A 20323-nucleotide genomic window follows, 5' to 3' on the forward strand; every position below is an offset into this window, starting at 1 on the left:
AAAGGAATCAGTGACCTGCTACACATTTATACAACTCTTTACTGTCTGATCTGTCCCAATCCACATAAATCAATTCTCGTTTCTTCATGAAAATACATTTAACAAATGGTTTTGCCTCCTGAGCCTGTTGAGTTACCAGGCGTAGCATTAGCTCATTAAAATTGATTTTCAGTTTTGAAATGCAAGGGCAACTTCTGAATTTATTAGTCGTCCACACTCCTGTTGTTCTTTCTGCTTTCCAACTTAGTGATTCTGTAAAGCCACAGCACATAATCACACTCGCATAACCCATCATGCTCCATAATGGAGATTTTATGCAGGCGTGAAGTCTTGAGTATGCATCTGATCACAGAGCCAAATACCAGCAAAGTGATATCTGCAATAAAGAAGAAAACACAGAATCAAATGTTTCACATTTTTAGTCCCATTATTTAACATGGAGGAGGCAGGTTTAGTGACCTATACTGCAGCCAGCCACCAGGCGGAGATTGAGACCCTTTTTGCTTCACTTTCGGGGCGCCCTCATGTCGTCCATCTTTAGATAAAGTCTATGAGCTCAACATAAGAACAAAGATGATGTTTTGTAGGTTAGATTGGAAAGTTACAGGAGGAATAGGATTTTGGATTTGTCTGGAGGAGAAACCTCAACCATTTTCTCGTGGGAACACAAGTGTCGAGCAGCAGAGATGCGATGTTGCAGCTTCGCTTGCATGAAAATGCCAAGTGGAGCTTGAAAGCAGCATCGAGTGAGTGAATTTGACAGTCGTGCTTTGCGGTCGTGGGCTCTGATTGGCCCACGGCTCTGCTAAACCATATAACTTACACCTGCTGAGTGGAGACTCCCCAGTTAAATTGTGCTTGAGAGGACGGGTGTCGTCACAGAGTTGTAAGCAAAGCGTGCAGCTTTAAGTGACTCTAAACAATGTTTCTGTACATGGGAGCCTCCAGCATTTCTCTGCACTCACACTGAAGGAGGCTGTAGATTGATGGTATAGAAATGCATTGTGGGAGCGTGGTGCGATTGTGCAGTCTTCTCATGTCATTTCTCCATTAGCAGCAGTTGAGGGTTCCTATTGGAGGATGGGCTCAATCCTTTACTGTATCCAGGCAAGTTTTCAGCCGCCCTGTGGGGGAATCCAGGCACTGCACCTCACTTCTCAATTTGTGTGTGTGTGTGTGTGTGTGTGTGTGTGTGTGTGTGTGTGTTAGGAACCTGAGCTCAGCAGGGGAGGAGGCGAGGAGTCAGCTGCGTTGCTGCGAAGGTCTGGTCGACTCCCTGCTCCACGTCCTCAAAGCCTGCGTCAACACCTCCGACTACGACAGCAAGGTGCTGCAAACCCCCCCCCACACACACACAGGTTTATTACCTGGATACTGCACCTGAAGCTAAATCTAGCTCAGAAGTGAACCATGTCATGAAAACACAATCTGATCCTACTGTTACTGTGCTTGCTACTCTCACCATTACTTCTACTATTATGTATAATTCTAGTACTGGAACTATTATAACCGAGGAACTACGAAATAAATAAACTATAAGAAGCTCAGATTACATTTTAATAGACGTTTGATTACATTGTAGTTATATAGTCATGGATAGGATGATCATATTTAGGTCTTAAAAGATTTACCACTATTATCACCAAAGAAATACTAAACACGTAACTATAATCAGCACAGAATACATTTGAAAAAGTAATAAAACTAAAAGTAATAGCATAGTAACATCATCATATATATAATAAATATTTCCACATAACTACAACCAGTCCTACTTATTACAGTGATTCTATTTCCTTCCTTCTAGCGCCACCTTCAGGCTCCATCTTCCTTGTACTGAGTGCAGAGGATTTTTTGTGTCTCCTCAGATTGTGGAGAACAGCATCTGCACCCTGAGGAACCTCTCGTACCGGCTGGAGGTGGAGATGCCCTCCTCTCGTCTCCTCAGCAATCAGGAGCTCGACACCCTGCTGGGCTTCTCCTTTCCGGGCAAAGAGCTGGACTACCTCTGCTGGGGCAAGAGGAGGCGCGGGAGGAAGCGTGGCGGCTGGCCCGACGACAAGGTACAAACAGAGGGTGGGGTTTTCCAAGAGGTGAACTTTTTAATTAGGGTGGAGGAGATTTTCCAGGTCTTATTTGGAAATCTTTGTTGGCTGTGCAGTGGGATGACGTGGGGCCAATCCCAGGCTTCTCCCAGCCTCTGAGAGGAGCGGAGCTGCTGTGGCACCCGATGGTGGTGAAGCCGTACCTCAACCTGCTGGCCGAAAGCTCCAACCCCGCCACGCTGGAGGGTGCCGCCGGGTCACTGCAAAACCTCTCCGCTGGAAACTGGAAGGTAAGGTTTCTCACTCATATGTGATGATTTAATATGTAGAAGCAATAGATGTGAAAAAGTGACTTAAGGGTTGAATCTTGGCTTCAAATCTTTAAGATTTCTTTTTTAATGGTAAATAATGATTGCAGTCCGTTAAGTTAAAAGAAATTGCCAAATTTAAGTGTGAGACTCAAAACCTGACAATGTGTTACTTAATCCTGAGTGGTGCATGATAACTGACGTACAACCAGCAAGGAAAGCTGCGAGAAAAGCGAAATGACAGAATCTATCATGTGAAATAATAAAAGATTGCGTGTACGAGTTGGATCTTGTCACTTTAACAAAGAATCTGTGTGTGTGCAGTTTTCGGCGTACATCCGAGCGGCGGTGCGTAAAGAGAAAGGTCTGCCCATCCTGGTGGAGCTGCTGAGGATGGACAACGACCGGGTCGTCTGCTCCGTCGCCACAGCTCTCCGCAACATGGCGCTTGACAGCCGCAACAAGGAGCTCATAGGTCCAGTCACACACTGAAACACACATGCACCCACACACACCCAGTCAACAAATTGACACCAGCTCGGCTGAGGAGCCGCGAAAAGACCATCTTCACACTTCAGTGGGGAACGTCAACAGCTCATGGACACAACATCCATGCATATCGAGCAGGATCAGATTTGACAGAGTGAGAACACGTCGCCCCCTTGTGCACTAGAGTTAGAAAGAAATCATGAAGAAGCTTTCACATAGAACAAACAAGATTAAATGAAGAGCCCACGACAGTCAGTGTGGATTAAGTGCCTGATATTAATGTTTATCATTATAGTACATTATTGTTTTGGTTAACTCACTGCTCTCATAGAGAAAAAGGCTCTAAAAAGCCACTGACTTCAACCTGCCCATCATCAAACAGCAGACAGACACAGTTAGAGAGCAGCTGGTGAACATAATGGAGCATTCAGCAGATAAAGAGGCAGATATTTCCCTCAGGGGTTGGATGAAACCAAAAACAGGGCTGGAAAATTGTGAATATTCGACCGAATATACTCGACACCACTCCAAATGAATGCTAATGTTTCTACATAACTGAGCCAGACTTATAATATTTCACTATGTCTCCCACTGCAGGAAAGTATGCCATGCGCGATCTGGTGAATCGACTGCCCGGCAGCAGCCCATCGGTGCTGTCGGACGACACGGTGGCGTCGGTGTGCTGCACGCTGCACGAGGTCACCAGCCGCAACATGGAGAACGCCAAAGCTTTGGCCGACAGCGGAGGCATCGAGAGGCTGGTGGACATCAGCAAAGGACGAGGGAAAGGGTATGAAACAGCAGACGAATGTTGAACGTTATTAGTAATTAACTTTAATGACTTTTGATTTTAAAACATAAACCATCGTGGAATCATCTTCTGTGATGTTATATTTCTTCTTCTTCTCTGCAGGTATTCGATGAAGGTTGTGAAGGCAGCGGCTCAGGTGTTGAACACGCTGTGGCAGTACAGGGAGCTGCGGAGCCTCTACAAACAGGTAGGTTCCAGCACAAAAAATTCAACCGTAAATAAAAGCTGTGATGCAAATATATGGTCTACCAATACTTACACAACATAAGACACACAGAATGTGAAACGCACATCTTATTTTTGACTGGGCTGATGTAAACTCTGCGCAGGATGGATGGAACTACACCCACTTCGTCACTCCCGTCTCCACCCTGGAGCGAGATCGCTACCGTTCCCAGCCGACCCTGCCCACCAGCCCTCTGCAAATGTCCCCTGTTATCCAATCAGGTGAGAGATCTGGTGAGTGTGGTCAGACCAAAACACATCTTCCTTTGCAAACAATTTGGAAAAACCTACGAGAACCGAACCCTGTGGACTGTAATGTTTAATGAGAAAATACTGTTGTGTCTTTTTTCTCAGGTGGTAGTGCGACATCCTCTCCAGCGATGCTCGGGATACGAGGACACAGTTCAAACTATCAGAGGGCGCAGTCATCTATGCAACTCGACACCTATTACGGAGACAACAGTTTACACAAACAGCAGTACACAGGTTTGCATTAAGTAGCTTTTACTGATGCCGTCCCTCAGGGTTCTATGTCAATCTATGCTAATGATGTTTCTGTCTTACTTCGCATTCGGACTTATGTTTTTCTCCCGTCTCTGCTCAGGGTCTGAGAAGAAAACGCCGTATTTCATCGGGACATATTCTTCCCAGTCAGGAGAGGATTTGAGAAGATCCCAGGTCAGAACCTTTTTAAAGCCACATTGGTGCTAGTTGTCGTTTGACAGAAAATGAATCGACAATTTTTTAAATCATCCCTTCCCAAGTAATAAATGTTCACATTTAACGTGACATAATCATTATTCCCTGGTCAATAAATCCCTGCTTTGTTCTTGTCCCAGCACCCAGAGCCATTCTACGATGAGCCCGACAGGAAGAACTACAACAGCTACAGAATGTACCTGTCCTCCCCACAAGGCTTTGGAGAGGAGCAGTACGACGACGAGCCAGTCCACCTGACCCCGTCCTCCCCCGACGGCTATGCCAGCCAGTCCCTCCGGTTCAAAGCTAACACCAACTACGTGGACTTCTACTCTACCACGCGGAGGCCTTCAAACAAGGCGAACAAGTTCACTGGCTCCCCTGACTCCTGGGTGTAGATAGAAAAGCGCGTACATCGAGCTTTGTCGTTTCTGTGGGTGTTTGTGTGTGGGGGAGTGCACACGGGTGCTGTATGGTTGTGTGAAAGGTGGAGGATGCATGTGAACGTGTGTGCATCTGTGTTGCAACTGTGCTGAATGACCAGGGCGGTGTTTGCTATGTGCAGCTTTTGATTAAGTTGCAACATGTGCTCAATAATGCAGATAAATTCAATTTATTTTTGGCCTTTGTGCCACGTAAAACAGTTCTTTAAGATGATAAAAATATATTTCAAACCTTAAATATTTTACTTTAACGTAGAACAATTCATCCTCGTTTTTTCTTTTGGGAATTTAAATGCGGGAAATCTAGATGAAAACTTGGCTAAATTGAGATTAGTGGTGTTGCAGACTGCCTCCTCGTCGTTCCTAACACTGTCACACGACCACCAGGTGGGCGACCAAACCCAATGTGACCTCACCGACACTCTCAGCTGTGACCGACCCCTCAGGGGTTGACAACACGGGAATACAGAAGTGACGAAGTGCAGTTGCCTTTAAAAACAAAAATCTCCAAACATAGTTATATTCTTGTGACATCGTGTGGACAGGGTACAAAGAATCTAACATTTTGAGCTTTATCTGCATCATTGTGGATTTTGCACAGTGATGGACATAGTCAAAAGATGCTTTTTGAGAAAACCCAGCCCTGACCATGTTGTTTACCAGAGTGTTTGTTACCGTCAACTGATTTCATTTTTCTCGGCAGTAAAAGTGTGCAGTATGGTGGCTTTATAACATAAATATCGTCCGCCAGCATCATGTTGAATACAAGAGAAAAAGAAATGATCAAAGCTGAGGCTTTGATTAGTTCTGTAAAAAATGTGACACCTGGGCCAAATAATATTTACCAGTGAGTAAGAACACAGGATGAAATGCTTAACTCTTAAAATGACTTTTAAATATTATTTGACCGAGGTTCGGAGAAGAGAAACTTGTTAATGATAAGTATCCTCACTCTCGGGAACCTTTCAAGACTCAGAGAACCGAGGTTACGCCTGTAACCCTTCGCTTTTCTGTAATGTTGGCCAAAAGTGTAGTATATCATAAAATATGTGAAATATGTGACAAGAACATGTGAAAATCTATTTGTACAGATACAATGGTTTAACCGTCCTGTTACATTGTTGTATTCAATATGTAGAACTTTATATGTGATTGTGTGGAGAAGATTTTTCTATTATTTATAGATTCTTTTTATTAATTTACTTGTGACCTGACCAAAATACCCCATCTGTGTGTTCTGTCCAAAACTGAAGATGACGATGATGTGCAATGTTACAGAGGGAGATGTATGTATAGGGATTAAAGATTATATCATGACGATATCTGAAAGCCGTGCCTGTAATCTTATCAAAATAAAACACCAAATTGAAAGTTAAATAGATATATATTTATTAGCTTTAATTGCATCTGTTGTAGGTATATTCAGATATGATGCCACAGCCAAAAGAAATGAAGGGAACTGAAAAAACTATTCGCAAACTCAAAATGTACATCATGATGAGGTAAACGCATCTCGTATACAAATCGCCTGTTTGCCCTCCCTGAGCATGCCTTTAACACAAGCTCTACTCCATGCAGTTACATTCATTTGTACACCGTGGACAGTGCGGCTGCAGCTGTCAGACAACCACCATCGAATGATTAGACATCAAGTGAGGAAGGAGATAATCTGGCTCAGAGTCGTGATTTGGCCAAATCTGGGACAGCAATTATCCAGAAGCTCTGTTGCCTTAACCAGCCGTTCAGTGTATCGGTGCTAATGTACATTCAAAAACATGCTCAGCTGGCAGCACAAAGGAAAGCAGCAAAAACACGACGAGAGGGTAAAGGAGTCTCATTGATAACAATCTAATGCTCTTAGGAAGTTGCAGAGGGCATTTAAATGTAAATAACATTCACCATGTTGATTCTTAAATATTTGAACAATGGTCAACCCTATGAAGTCTGTTATTCTGGTGGTCCAGGTGTTTCCAAAGGCACAAGGTGTGGCAGAGTGAAAAACAGACTTCTCAGCCAATCAGAGGGACACGAATTTCAAAATCAGTACATTTTTCTGCTTTAGTTTTTTTTTTGTTGGACTTGAAGATTCTGACTTCATCTCAAGCTCATTGGGTTTTCAGTCCTCTGACTTACAGATCAGGAACTTTCCAGAGCGAGTGCAAAACATAACAAGACTCTTGACTCGCACCCTTAAATGTTTAATAATAGTTCAATATATATTTTAAAAAATGAGCTTCTCCTACTGTCCAAGTCCGAGGAGCATCTGATTGGCTGGTCAGTGTCCCTGCAGGGCTACAGAACAATACAAGCAAGCAACATCTTATAATTTCAACGCACAAAATCCTGGAACTCAAATAGACGATAAAATGATAAAAAACAAATCAGTTAAATAAAATCTTTACTTTCTTAAAACATGATTCAATTTGTGACTTCAGGGGTCAGAAGCTAATGTCATTTTGGGCTTTAAAAAAGACACACTTACTTTTCAAACCCCTTTGGCAATTTACGAGCGAGGGTCATCAGATTTTATACAAACAGCACAGATTATGAAAATACGTTCTAAAGCTCGATGGCGTGAGTTTTTTGGACGATTGTCAGCGGTCGGGAGACAAAAACAGAAAGATGTCAAAAAAGGACACAGCTCAAGATATTTGCACAGAAATCCAACAAAGAGTATTTTGAGAGGCGAGGGGGTGAAACACATTACGAGCTGTGCGTCAATATGTGTGTTATCTGCATAAAGTATGTAAATATCATTTCTGCCTCAACTGTAACCTCTTTTTATGAAAGCAAATAAGCATGTTTCCCAAAATGTCAGAAGTATTCTTTTAAATGAATGAATGCTGGTTTAGGATTAAATGAATAATCTAGAGGTTGGTCTGTTCCACTTGGCTCTTCAAGCTTTGGAAGGTTTTAATCGTAAGTCAGAAACCAAAAAGATGCAACAAGTCACCTGCTAAACTTCTACTCAGGGCTTCATTTGTAAATGTTACACTTGATGCTGTTGCGTAAAGTTATAAATGAGGCCTTTGACATCTACGTTCAGAAAATGAAACCAGTGTGTTTTTTTGAGAAACGACAAACTGTTGTGATGATCTCCCACTGGCACGCCAACTGTAAGGGGCGGGGCTTGTGGCTCCAGGTGGACTGGTTGGCATGCGTTGAGTGGTTTCTGGTCCGTCTGCAGGAAGAACCAAAAAAACTCAAGATATGACAATGGAAAGATGCGAAAACTACTTTTACATATTATTATTATTTACTTTACTGATGTAACAAAAGGTTTTTAAAGACATTTTATTAAAATGCACTCACAGGGTTAAACTTGCTGTTGTGGTTTTAGTGGCTGTAGGTGTAGATGCCGCCGGCCTTGATGCAGCTGCTGATGGGGGATGACAGTGGATGATGGCCTGGACGGATGGGTTTGGCTGAAACACACAAAGCAAATGATTATTTACATTCAGTTTTTATTTTCCTCCCAACTTTTAAAGAAAAAAAAAAGAATCTGCATCATATTTTCGTCAGCTAACAGAGAAAGTGACAATAGAGCTCACCGATCTGAGCAGAGTAGCCCCTCCTGGCCATGTTCTTGGCGCGCACAGCCTCCTTGATGCGGTCCACCTCCTGTTGGTAGCGCTTGCGGTCCCTCATGGCGTTCTCCTTGGCCTCCTTCAGTGCATTCTCCAGAGCTTTGACTCGCTCGGCTGTGGCACGGAGACGCTTCTCCAGCTTGGGCAGTTCACAGCGAAGGTCTGCATTGTCTCGGACCAGCTGGTGTACAACAAACATTACATTTACCTTAGCAGTGTACTTTTACTTGAGTATTTCCATTTTGAGTTCAGGAAAATATAGATGTTCCTATATTAGGATGTTACTTCACCTGCTTGTGAACCTTGGTGAGCTGCTCCAAGTTATTCTCCAGGAAGGAAATCTTCTGTTTCTGGGCTCCGTTGCCGAGTCCCTCCTCACAATCCAGCTCTGCACTCTAAAATAAAACAAAAGAGGCTTCCATGTTTAACTGGCATTGTCACAAAACCTATACTGAACAACCAGAGGATGGTGAAGTACTTTTTTAACCCGTGTGGTGAGGTCCTGAATGAACAGTTTGCGGAGGTTGTGGAGAGTCTGCAACTCTTTGGCCTGAGAGAATAGAGACAAGAGTAATTATTATAGTGGTTCAAACTGAGACACAACAGACAATTGGACTCACAATAAAAGATAATGCTTTCCCTTCAATAGACAGTCTGACATCTACAAATCTGTAATGAAAATGTCTTAGAGATGTCAAGACAATGTGGTCTGTGCCATGTCTGGACTGAACCCACGTCTAAAGGACAAAAGACAAACTCTGACTGTTTGCATTGGGAACCAACAACATTTGACTTCCTTAGCAGGGGATCAACCCAAGTGACAAAACAAATCTGCTGCAGAAAAACAGCCAACCATTAACACTACATGACTGTACGTGGGTTGGGAATTCAATTAGCAACCAAAACCATGACTCACCACAGTCTCCTCCAGCCCCTTCAAGTCCTCTTTGGCCTGTTCCCTTTGTTCGTTCAGCAGCCTGGACAGAAACCACACCCATTACGTCACCACTTACACAACATCTTCAGCTAAATAAGCTCTGCACCCTTCAATGAAGTGCATGGGTGAACTGGTGCTTACATTAGTTCCTGCAGCTTTGCATCCTTCTCCTGCTCTTCAGCCTTCACTTTATCATAGTCTGACATGAGTCTCTCCTGCTCCAGTAAAAGACCCTGGTTGAGACTGAGGGAAACAGAAATCCCAGTAAATGAAATGCTGTTCCCCTCACCTCATTTTGACCTCAAACAAACCAATATCCACCATTGATATTCTAAGTGCTGTGCTGCTGTCGCCAGTTTAGTGTGATTGTATGCGTGTGTGTATTGATTCCCTACTCGGTCAGTTCATCCAGCATCCTCTGCTTGTCTTTGATCTCGTCTCGGAGGCGGCTGAGCTGCTTCTGGTGAGCCTCCCTGTGACTTTCCAGCTGTTCCTCCAGTGTTTTCTGGAGGACGGAGACAAGAGATCACATTAAAGACATTTACTGTTGATATTAAAGTGACATATTGGGGCCCAAAGCAGGATACACTCGGGGGGGGGGGCGTGCCTCACAGGGGATAGGCCAGCTTTTGTATGCACTTATTCATTTTAATGATATAACATGAAATCATATATTACATACATCTTTATAAATGTGCCTTATTCAAGTATTTTGTCACTAGATGGAGAAGTTTTGGATCAAACAAGACTCATGACCCATATTCTGCTTACGATGGATGATTCTAGCCACCTAGTTGGCTTATAGGAAGGGACTGAACTGACATAACGTAATTTGACTGTTCACCTTGATCTCCTCGCCTCCGTCCAGTCGGCCGATGTCCTCCTTCTCCATGTCCAGCCCCATCATCTCGTGTCTTTTCTCTGAGAAACACGTGAAATGAAATTAGTGAAATACGTATTTGACAAACATTAAATCGTACGCGTTCAAAACGAGGCTTGTTTAGTGGGGATGGCCAGGCACTGACCCTGAGCCTGCAGTTTGGTCAGCTCCTCAGTCAGAGCATCCTGACTCTCCTCCAGCTGCCTCTTCTTCTGCTCCATGTTCTGCATGTAGTCAGTCAGAGACCTGATCTTGGCCTGGTGCTGGACACAATGTAAAACCATGAATGCCACAGAGCACTTGTTTCTTCATATAACTGCACATTTTATTTTATTCATTTTTATTAATTAAATCACATTTTAAAGCCATTTGGGACATTTGAGCTTGAACGTCATCATGTTAAACATTAATGGGTAAAAATGCTAAAGCTGCTCTGAACAAGACAACTAATGACCCCCAGACACGACAGCACACACCGCAGGATAACAGTCAGGTGACAGCAGTTACCTAGGTGACTGTTACCTGGGAGATGAGCAGCTGACAGGATGCCAGCTCCTTCTCATTGGCCTGGATCTTGCGGTGGGCGTCTGCCTGAGCGCTCTCCAGCTGTTTGCTGCGGTTCACCAGCGACTTGACCTCAGACTTCATCTTGCTGATGTAAAGGCGAGCGACTGTGAACTCCTCCTCCACCGCCGAGCCGTTCCCATTCGTCTCTGAGGACTGGAGGGGTGTGGCGCAGAGGGTTGTCAGAGAGGGGATTGACGTGCGAGTGTATGTGTTTATGCTGTATGTGTGTGTGTGTGTGTGTGCTCACCCCAGTGGCCTTGGCGTCGCTGGTACCGATGATGGCGCCGATGTCACTGAGGTCCCGCAGCAGCAGGTTGAGGACCTCGGTGGCTCTCTTCCTCTGCAGGCCGTTCAGCTCCTGCAACTGACCCAGCTCCCTCTGCACAACCGACAACAACGCCTGTTGACACACAGAGAGAGAGAGAGACACAGACACACACACACACACACACACACACACACACTGTTAATATACATGTCTTTAGTTTTTTCTCATTAATGAACCCTGTTTTCATGGGCAATAAAGTTTTGGACTTTGAGCACTGATGAATTCAATTTAAACAGAAAAAAGAGAATATTGACATATATATTTAAAAAGAGGAAGTTTAATTATAAAGTCTACAAAGTTTAAAGTATTTTGTACACTTATTTATCCTTCAAATATGACATTTAAAATCAAACTGAAGAAGTAAACAAGAGGTTTTATCTTCCATTTTTGAAAAGATTCTACATGTAATTACCTTCTATTTAACAATATACTTTTTATAATCTTTCCCATCATACAAATCAGATCGAATCTTTAGACAAATATGCTCCAAAAAATGTGGCTTTAAATACTAATTGCTTCCTAACACATGCTATTTAAGTGAGATGTTAAATGGGGGCTACTGACAAATGACAAGTAATTAAAAAGTTATTATTATCACATTAGAAGTTATTACAGCATTAGTGTAATTAGTGGAGACTGTAATCATCTTGTGGGTTAAAAGTGGAACACCACTTTACAGCTTTATGCAGGAAGAGTTATTCCAAAAGCCACATGTCTGACCATGGGAAATAATTGGACTCATCCTTGTTCACTTTTTAAAAATATAATTATGTACAACCCACCGTCTTATGCTGCAGCTCCTCAGCGAGCTGCATGTTGGTCTGATCTCGCTCCTCCACCTCCTGGCTCTTCTGGTCGTAGTTGACGGCCAGCTCCTCCAAGGCCTGCAGCACCTCCTTCACCTCCTCCTTCGCCAGCTCGTTCTCCGTCTGCAGCCGGCACAGCTCCTCCTGGATCTTCTCGTAGTCTCGCCGTGTCGATGCAAGCAGCTGGGGGTGTGGGATGTAGGGTGTCGGTAAATACAAGAAAAAAAAAGGTGCGCAAACCGACACGCAGATAGACAGATTTAACCAACCTCTTCCTGATCCAGCATCTGTTCCTTGAGTTTCTCAGCCAGCTGACTGTGTTGGTTGATCTCATCATCCTGTAGAAATACATTTTGCAAGTGTAAATTCAGTCACTAAACACACCAACAAAAACAATCTACTTTATCCACACAGAGTGAAAGTGCATGAATCGAAAACACGGAGGAAGGTGTGGAGGAGCGACACCAGCCTCTTCCTCCGCCTCACCTTGTCGTCCAGCTGCTTGTACAGGTTGCTGATGTCCTCCTCGTACTTGCCGAGCTCCTGGCCGGAGACCGCCACGCCTCCTCCCGCCGGCAGCAGGTTGTCAATGACGGGGGTGTTGTCGCACTCGATGCTCTTCTGATCTTTGGAGCTCAGCTGCTCCTCCTCTGGGACGTTCTCCCCTGTAATGTGCACTCATCTGTTAGATCATTTACTAATAAACATGCTGATCCACCAGCTTGAACCAAAACAAACATGTTATATAAGCCTGATTTTATAGGAAGTTCTTCCAGCAGATATGCTCATGACATCCAAAAATTGTAGAGGCATGAAACTTTAAAAAAAAAAAAGTGGGGAAACATAAAGAGGGAATTCTGTGTTTTAACAAATATAAATGTTTTAGTCTCTTTCAGCTGCTTTCATCAGGCTAAGCCGGAGCGTGCTTTAAAGAGCTCCTCCTCCCACATCCCTTCTGAAGTAAGATGAGAGGCTGGTCTGGGTTTCAATGTTACTTAAACTTTCACGCTCACTTCACAAAGTCACAGACGAGTGTAGAGGTGAGGGAGGAGCGAGGTGAGGCTGTAGCTCTTAAATATTTCATATCAACAACAGTAGGGAGTCTGAAAATATTTACTGTTATACCCCCAGTGTGCAGCACTACTTTCTAGTAACCCTCAATTGCCTGTAGGTGACGCTATTGGATACATCAAACGTCAATAACAGCACATTTTATGGATTAGTCTGAAAAATAATTAATCCAAAAATATAAAAATTACAAAATATCATGCAGTGCAGTGTATCAAATATAGTGCACACAGATGTATTTAGAGTAAAATCATTATTTTGTGATGACGTGATTGAAACCAGAGCTAAAAGTGTGTCCACAGCCTGACAAATAACTGCTGTCTCAATAATTATTGACTTTTTAATTTAATTGAATTCTTCAATACTGACGAGACACGACAGAGGAGAGGACACGGAGCCGGCAGCTGAGTCATGTCACAAGCACCACATCAGCATAGTGTTTGTGCGTGTGTGAGTCAGAGGCTGCCGCTGAGCTGATTTGTTGCTAAGGTGGGGGAGTGTTATCAGCCTCTGCTTGGGAATTGAAAAAAAAAAACAATGACCAGAGAGAGAAAGAGGGAGAGTGAGACGGGAGGGGGGGGTTGGAGGCAGGCTTCAGTGGTTACCATGCAACAGGGATGGAGAAAAGGCGGAGGGATGCTGTGAAGCAGACATTGCTGATTGTGTTTCTATATAATCTGAACATATAGACGTTAGGCGTATATAAAGCGTTTGTGTGTGATGCAAAGGCCCATCTTGATCTCATTCATGACCCCCGAAACCAAGAGAATTTACAACCTCTGTAAGACAATTATTGAATTTCGTTTTTTCTCACCATTCCTCCAGCGGTTGAGTTCAGCCTCCAGCTTCTGGATGACGCTCTTCAAGCCCTTGTTCTTCTCCTTCTCCTTCTCGTATTTCTTCTTCCACTCCTCGGCCGTCAGCTCCAGGTTCACGGACACCGTGTTCTTGATGGTCTTGGCTCTAAACAGTCACAGACGGAGCCGAGTGAGGTCGGCTTGGACACTGACAGATTGTTTTTAAGCTCTTGTCTGCACCATCTCTACCTTTATCATTAGTACATGGAGTTAAGTGACTTTATATTACCTGCTCACATTTGAATGGAGCTGAAAAATCCCAAATATATAATATATAACATATAAATATATATATTAGTATGGGCTGTTTGACTTGAGGTTAACTTTAAGTTAAGACCAACATACTACAATGAATTTAAGTCTTATTCTCAAGAGCACATTGTGTGACGAGATATTCTTTTCATTCCAGATCTTCCCCCTCTGATGAGGAAAATCTCATTTTAGCCTGAAACCCTTCATTTCCTCAGCAGATGGCTGCACAGCGCTCGCCCATCAGCCACGTCCCATCACTGCTGCTGACGGTTTATTACATAAGCACTTTGAACTGTCGCGAATGAGTGAAAGCAGTTTAGATTTAACGCTGAGTTTCATTCGGCAACTTTATCTTGTATCCAGAGGAAAAAATACTTATATATTACTTTTACAAAACTACATCCTCGTAAAAATATATATGAAACATAGTGAATAGACCAACAGGTGGATAAGAGATGAAGGAGAATACAGAGCAAGAATTATATAATTTTGCCAAAGACCACAGAGACCAACAAGAAAACAAGGTGTGGTGGGTTTCACCATAGCGATCTATAAATAGGAACGAGCCCGGATGCAGTGTGGAGCTCAGAGCCATCTGGCTGCTAGTTTTCAGCACTGACGTCAACCACTGTCCTAATTTGTCTCACTTTTAATTTGCTTCTGTTACAATAACAAAAACTATTCAATGTCAATGTTGACGTTGAATTCAGATTTTTTTTTTAAATCTGAATATGTGCATGCATATATTTGTGTTGCATTGTGTATTTAGTGCTTAAGTTCTGAAAAGTGGAAGTAAAAACAAATAATACAAATAATTCTCCAACTTCATTTGCCTACTTCCTCCAACGTGTCCCCCATTGATGAGGTCAGTACTGAGGAGCTGAAAGATCAGTGTTACCTCTGTCCGAACATGAGCGTGGACTTGGTCTCGGCTTCGTTGTAGATGGACGGCGAGCAACAGATGATGATGGTGGTGCGACAGTTTCCTCCCAGCGAGTCCTGCAGGATGCGGGTCATCTTGCTGTCCCTGTACGGCACATGGGTTTTCTGGAAACAAAATGAAAAGCGTGTCACGACGAGGCAACGCCACACAGACGCTCGTGGAAGTGAAAGACAGAATTACGATCGACTTAACTGTTCCCTCAGCCAGAGCTGAGATGACGTTCCCCAGCGCCGACAGAGATTTGTTGATGTTCTTGGCCTCATCCAGCACCGCTCCCTCAGCTCCAGTCTTACTCACCTGTTGGAACAGTCGACTCGCAGCGTTTACAACTTGTTAATTCATAGAACATCCCCTTAAAACACATTCATTCCATTTTTTTAATCTGGTTTGACCTTCTCGCTGCCGGCCAGGTCGACCAGGTAGAGCTTCCCCGACAGCTTCTTCTCCGTCTCGATGTTTTCCTGCTTGATGTTGATGAGGAAGATGCTGTGGCTGCGAGAGCTGTGCTCGTTCATGTCTGCAAAACAACAGTTTTTAAACTAGCTGCTCTGTGAGGCTGTAAACGAAAATGGCAGGATCTGGAAACCAAACGACACAACAACATACAAAAGGACCAAGAGAGCAACATCGCCATTTACCGAGCTGTGATGTCAATGTAGAAGAAAATAGAGACAAAGACATTCAAGTAAAATACAGGAGCAGGGAAACGTACTGGTTACCGCCACGTGCCGATTGGCTTTGCCCTCATCAATAACATCCATCACCTCCTCTGGACTGGACACAAAGCGTTCAGTACAACCCTGAGAGAGAAAGAGGGGGGAAAAATGATTTCTCACTCTTAATTGAGTTTTTTATGTTATATGGAATATTATGTTACAAATATCACAGTTTTTAATGATACTCGAATCTTTAATCGAATCCTTTATGTCAGAGAACCGTCCTGTTCACCAACCTTGACATAGGGCACTCTGTTTTTGTCTTCGTGCACGGAGAGGTTGGTCTTCGACACTTAAAATGAAGCAGAAATCCCACGCTTCTTGTTACAAAATGAATTTTAACAGGCAGAATACAAACTCAATAACAACACAACACAATAAATGCATGTCGAATGTTGCACGCTCACCATCCAGCAGGTCTCTGATCTTGTCCAAGTAGATTTCAAAATAAGAGACCTGCACAGAGAAACCGATCAGTGTCTAACTTCTACTGTTCTAATTCCTACTTCAGCAGGATTTTTAAACATGATCAAGGCCCACATCATTATTCTACATCAGCTATCTGAATGTTGGCACTAAGCCTGGTTATTATATGGAGGTATTTAAGCTTCAAAAGTAAAATGAAGTGTTTTGTTCTAAATCTGATAAAATAGGCATTAAATTTAATTGTTAAATAAAATAAATGGCCAAAGAAACTGATCAACAGCCAATCAAATTAAAAAACACAACCTTTTAATTCTTTTTAAAACGTGTCCCTGCCGAGTAGACCTTTAAATTTGTATGTGAATTATAACATAACACTTGATACTGTCGCTGTAAAATCTCAGAGAGTTACAGTTTGTTTTTTCTTTTCTTTACCTTGATGTGAAACTCGAGGTTCTCGTCCATGGAGTAGATGTGGTCAAAGATGTCATGGGCGATGCGAGGGATGATTCCCATCAGCTGGGGGTCATGCAGTTTGCCCTGAACACAGCAGCAAAGATATTAAACGTTTAGAATAAACCAACCCAAGTTTGAAGCCACTTAAACTGAATTGGAAGGTGAACATCAGTTAATGTGGAGAGAGCGAGGCTCCGTCATCAGAGAATTAAAAAGAGGCTTTTGTGGATTAGAGTACAAACTGAAGTCATTTGCTGGTGTCGGTTTATTCTTTTTCTACTTCAAATCTGTAAATTTCCCTCAAACAACAACGAAGCTGGACATCAGGGTCAGTCGCCGCTATCAGGCTTTTCATTCCTCGAACCTCAACATCTGTCAGAGCTTGAGTGGATTTGGCGTTTGCAGTAAGTCTGTTACACAATGACTGCCGTGCTCTAATCCTCCGAGTGGGGATGGGAGCTCGTAATAAAAGGCAGTGGCCATCTTCACACAGTGACTCAGACTCTGATCGATTGGGAAATTGATTGTAAGATCCAGATACTGATCCTGAGGCAGTCAGGGGTTTTGCACTGGACTGAGCGAGTCTCTCACCTCCATGGTGTGTGTTTTCCCAGACGACGTCTGCCCGTAGGCGAAGATGGTCCCGTTGTATCCGCCCAGCACATCTGGAATCATATTGAAGTAAATTATAAATATGAAAAATGGAAATTCCCATAGTTTAATACAATAACACAGTACTGTGGGTTTCTGTGGTAGTAAAACTGAATATTCAATTCATATACTACTACTAGAAGTACCTTTGTATTTCCTTTAGTATTACAAACTTACTATTAACATTAACTTTCCCTATTTTCTTACTTTATAACTTGTGTTTAACTACTAGCTCCAATTTCTCTTACTGATAAATCACCACTGCTGATATTTCTTAATTAACAAGGATAAAATAAAAGATGGAGGACAGATTAAGTCTGTGTGCAAATAGATTAACGTTACATAAGAGTTTCATCCATTTCCCTGCAGCATGTCGTACCTTTCACGATCTGTTTGGCACACTGGTCGTACACTTGCCCCTGCGACGTGTTTGGAGGCAGCACACGATCGAACACGTACGGTTTAGCCTGTTTTCAAAGCAGCACAGGAAACATTAGAACAACAGGAATATGACAACTTCCTGTTACCTGTTTTATCATCATAAAAATAAGCGATTGAGATAGTTTGAGATATTTGAACTTAAATATAAAAAAGATTAGGACATTGGAATTTAAAAACTAAATATGACTTGCTGAAATGCATCATGTGAGGTCTTGTTGGTTATTTCTGGACATTTAAATATCTGATATTGAAATATAAATTGATTTGAAATCACTATTTTACTGCATAAAAAGGCAAAAACAAAGGTGGCAGCATGTAGATGAGTCACAAAGGAATTGTTTCTTTCCCGCTGAGGTTTCAAATGAGGAATTCTGAGCTGGAAATGCTCCAGTAACTTTCAGGATCTTTCAGTCAGACCATCCATCACCCCTCCTGCCGTTGGGGGGGTAAAAGCCTGGTCACTGTGAAAAGCAGATGTCAGCACTTGGAAGCAGCAACAGCAGCACTCTGACTCCAAAAGTGAAGCAGGGAAACCATCGCCACAGTGTTTCTGCAGCTCGACTGACGGCACGAGGTGGTGACGTGCACTTGCTCCTGGTGATGACGGGGGAGTGCAGGGGCTGCTAATTGGTGAGGGGGGGGAAATGAAATACAAATAAACACAAACTCAGAAATGCTCTGATGGAAAAGAAGACAAACACAAGGCCTAATGCACATATATCATGTAGCACCTGTGTGGTTTCTTTCCTTAGTTCCTGAGTCAGCACTTTTTCAAAAATGGTGACTCAGCCGGAACTCAACCTTTGACCCCACCTCCGAACGATTACACCCTGTAACTGTTTTTGATGGAGGAATAGAAAGTATGTCCCTCTGCAGGCGGGGGAAATCTCTCTAGATCATTTTAAATATGAGATATTATGAGACGCTGTTTTCTCTTCTCCTCTTTCATACTGTAGGTTTGTGAGATTGTCAGATTTTGATTTAGGGATAACATTTAAAGTTAAGTAAACCTCCTGTGACATGACTGCATCTTCATTTCAGTGTATAGTAGAAGTCTTTTCTAGAAATTCCTGTTTCAAACATATCTGAATTAGATTTAGATGATACGTAAACACATCGTGGTCGTATCACTTTGGTTTCAACACTTTCACGTCATTAAAATATGTGAAATGAAGATTTTCTTCTCTTGCATAGATATGTTGATGAAATCTTGAATTACAATTAATAAGCCGTCTGTCATCCATCAGTACCTGGTTGCAATGGGACATGAAGCTGTTTTAAGAAGGAGAAGCCTATAGGGGCAGCTAAAACTTTTAGATGACAATATTCTGCATAATATTCCTGCATCAAACACTACATCCCTGCGGTATTATATGAAATCATTTGTACAATATGATAAGAATCCTCTGAAACCTATAGTATTCGATGCTTATTGCGCACTTGGCATCTCCAGCCTGTCTGCAGGGCTCCAGGAGACTTTCCTCCGAGACACTGCAGTGTTTGTGTTGTGCACCTCTCTCACACTCTCCATCACAACAACAGGGAGCAGACGGACTCACCGTTATCACCACGGTGTCCTCCTCTTTGAATTTGGGGATGTATTTGTCTCCTCTGTTGATTTCGGCCTCGTTCAGGGGCCTGAAGCGACACATCACCCTCACCCCGCACTCTGATGCGTCCATCATGGCTGCTGCGGCTGCAGACACTTTATCCTAATGACGTGAGGAGCAAACGAGAGGCTAGAGAAGAGGCGAGGATCGGTGTACGCCGGGGCAGGGTGGTAGTCAAAGGGAGGTTCGGGGACCTCCAGTGGGGCCTCGGTGATGGCCCCTGCGTCCTGGTCCGGCGGAGAGCTCAGATTTCACTGCAACAGAGACTCAGAGCATCATTTGCAAACCGAGCGGAGGTCAAACGCGGGGTTCACTGTTTCCCTAAGTTGAGAAACCTCCACTGCGCAACGCGTCCTTCATCCAAGCCGGACACCTCGGCTGCGCCATGGCCGAACCGGATCCACCGCAGCGCTGCGTCCCCACGTCGGTGCACAGGCCTCAGTGCGCAGGGGTGCCACCGACACACGGTGCAGGCAGCGGGCTGGTGTGTGTCTGTTGGCGGAGGGGGTGAACTCGGGGGTCGGTGCCGGGTCTGTAGGGGGAGAGACCGGAGAGCACGCGCACAGACAACCGCATCGTCCGGACTGGCAACAGAGGCGCGCTCCCGGGATGATGCCGCGGCGCGCTGCCGTGACTTGCATCAGCAGCACCGTCACTGAGGTGCTCGTGTGCACGCGCTTAGTTTAGTTTCATTAAGCAGATGAAAAATAATGAATTATTACCTCTTAAAAACTACATTTGTATTAATTATTTTCATGAATCACTCTCTGCACTGTAGCTG

General features: G+C 43.5%; 2 protein-coding genes across 7 annotated transcripts in view; one reads left to right on the forward strand and one right to left on the reverse strand.

Annotated features, from left to right (window-relative positions):
- Nucleotides 1–6342, forward strand: part of LOC109639007 (plakophilin-4-like) — a 32398-nt gene extending 26056 nt beyond the window's left edge. For 5 of the 6 annotated variants that reach the window (XM_069520764.1, XM_069520765.1, XM_069520766.1 and 2 more), the window contains exons 13-22: nucleotides 1210–1327; nucleotides 1869–2063; nucleotides 2162–2335; nucleotides 2678–2828; nucleotides 3440–3632; nucleotides 3756–3840; nucleotides 3983–4112; nucleotides 4233–4364; nucleotides 4483–4556; nucleotides 4718–6342. In XM_069520764.1, the coding sequence (XP_069376865.1) occupies nucleotides 1210–1327; nucleotides 1869–2063; nucleotides 2162–2335; nucleotides 2678–2828; nucleotides 3440–3632; nucleotides 3756–3840; nucleotides 3983–4112; nucleotides 4233–4364; nucleotides 4483–4556; nucleotides 4718–4975 (1510 nt within the window). In that variant the 3' untranslated portion in view covers nucleotides 4976–6342. The remainder of the gene's footprint in view (nucleotides 1–1209; nucleotides 1328–1868; nucleotides 2064–2161; nucleotides 2336–2677; nucleotides 2829–3439; nucleotides 3633–3755; nucleotides 3841–3982; nucleotides 4113–4232; nucleotides 4365–4482; nucleotides 4557–4717) is intronic. The other variant, XM_069520767.1, reaches the window with a different exon arrangement.
- A 43-nt stretch (nucleotides 6343–6385) lies between these two features.
- LOC109639040 (kinesin heavy chain) lies at nucleotides 6386–20118 on the reverse strand. The gene is made up of 26 exons (XM_020102300.2): nucleotides 19492–20118; nucleotides 17871–17958; nucleotides 17432–17505; nucleotides 16820–16924; nucleotides 16369–16417; nucleotides 16198–16253; nucleotides 15958–16045; nucleotides 15638–15762; nucleotides 15438–15542; nucleotides 15201–15349; nucleotides 14008–14156; nucleotides 12612–12790; nucleotides 12395–12463; nucleotides 12102–12308; nucleotides 11239–11391; nucleotides 10947–11144; nucleotides 10570–10687; nucleotides 10389–10465; nucleotides 9940–10049; nucleotides 9686–9787; nucleotides 9524–9584; nucleotides 9086–9157; nucleotides 8898–9002; nucleotides 8572–8788; nucleotides 8333–8445; nucleotides 6386–8201 (listed from the first exon to the last, which is right to left on the reverse strand). The coding sequence occupies exons 1-25, from the start codon at nucleotides 19615–19617 to the stop codon at nucleotides 8357–8359; spliced, it is 2871 nt and encodes a 956-aa protein (XP_019957859.1). The 5' UTR covers nucleotides 19618–20118; the 3' UTR covers nucleotides 6386–8201; nucleotides 8333–8356.
- Nucleotides 20119–20323: the final 205 nt, after the last annotated feature.

This window comes from Paralichthys olivaceus, chromosome 24 (assembly GCF_024713975.1).
Source record: "Paralichthys olivaceus isolate ysfri-2021 chromosome 24, ASM2471397v2, whole genome shotgun sequence".
Classification (NCBI taxonomy): Eukaryota; Metazoa; Chordata; class Actinopteri; order Pleuronectiformes; family Paralichthyidae; genus Paralichthys; species Paralichthys olivaceus.

Coding starts and splice junctions, on each gene's coding strand:
- LOC109639040 (XM_020102300.2), bottom strand. CDS start 19,617: ATGATGGACGCATCAGAGTGCGGGGTGAGGGTGATGTGTCGCTTCAGG. Junction 16,418..16,819: donor ACCTCGAGTTTCACATCAAG/GTAAAGAAAAGA, acceptor TTCTCTGTGCAG/GTCTCTTATTTTGAAATCTA. Junction 9,003..9,085: donor TCACCACACGGGTTAAAAAA/GTACTTCACCAT, acceptor GTTTTATTTTAG/AGTGCAGAGCTGGATTGTGA.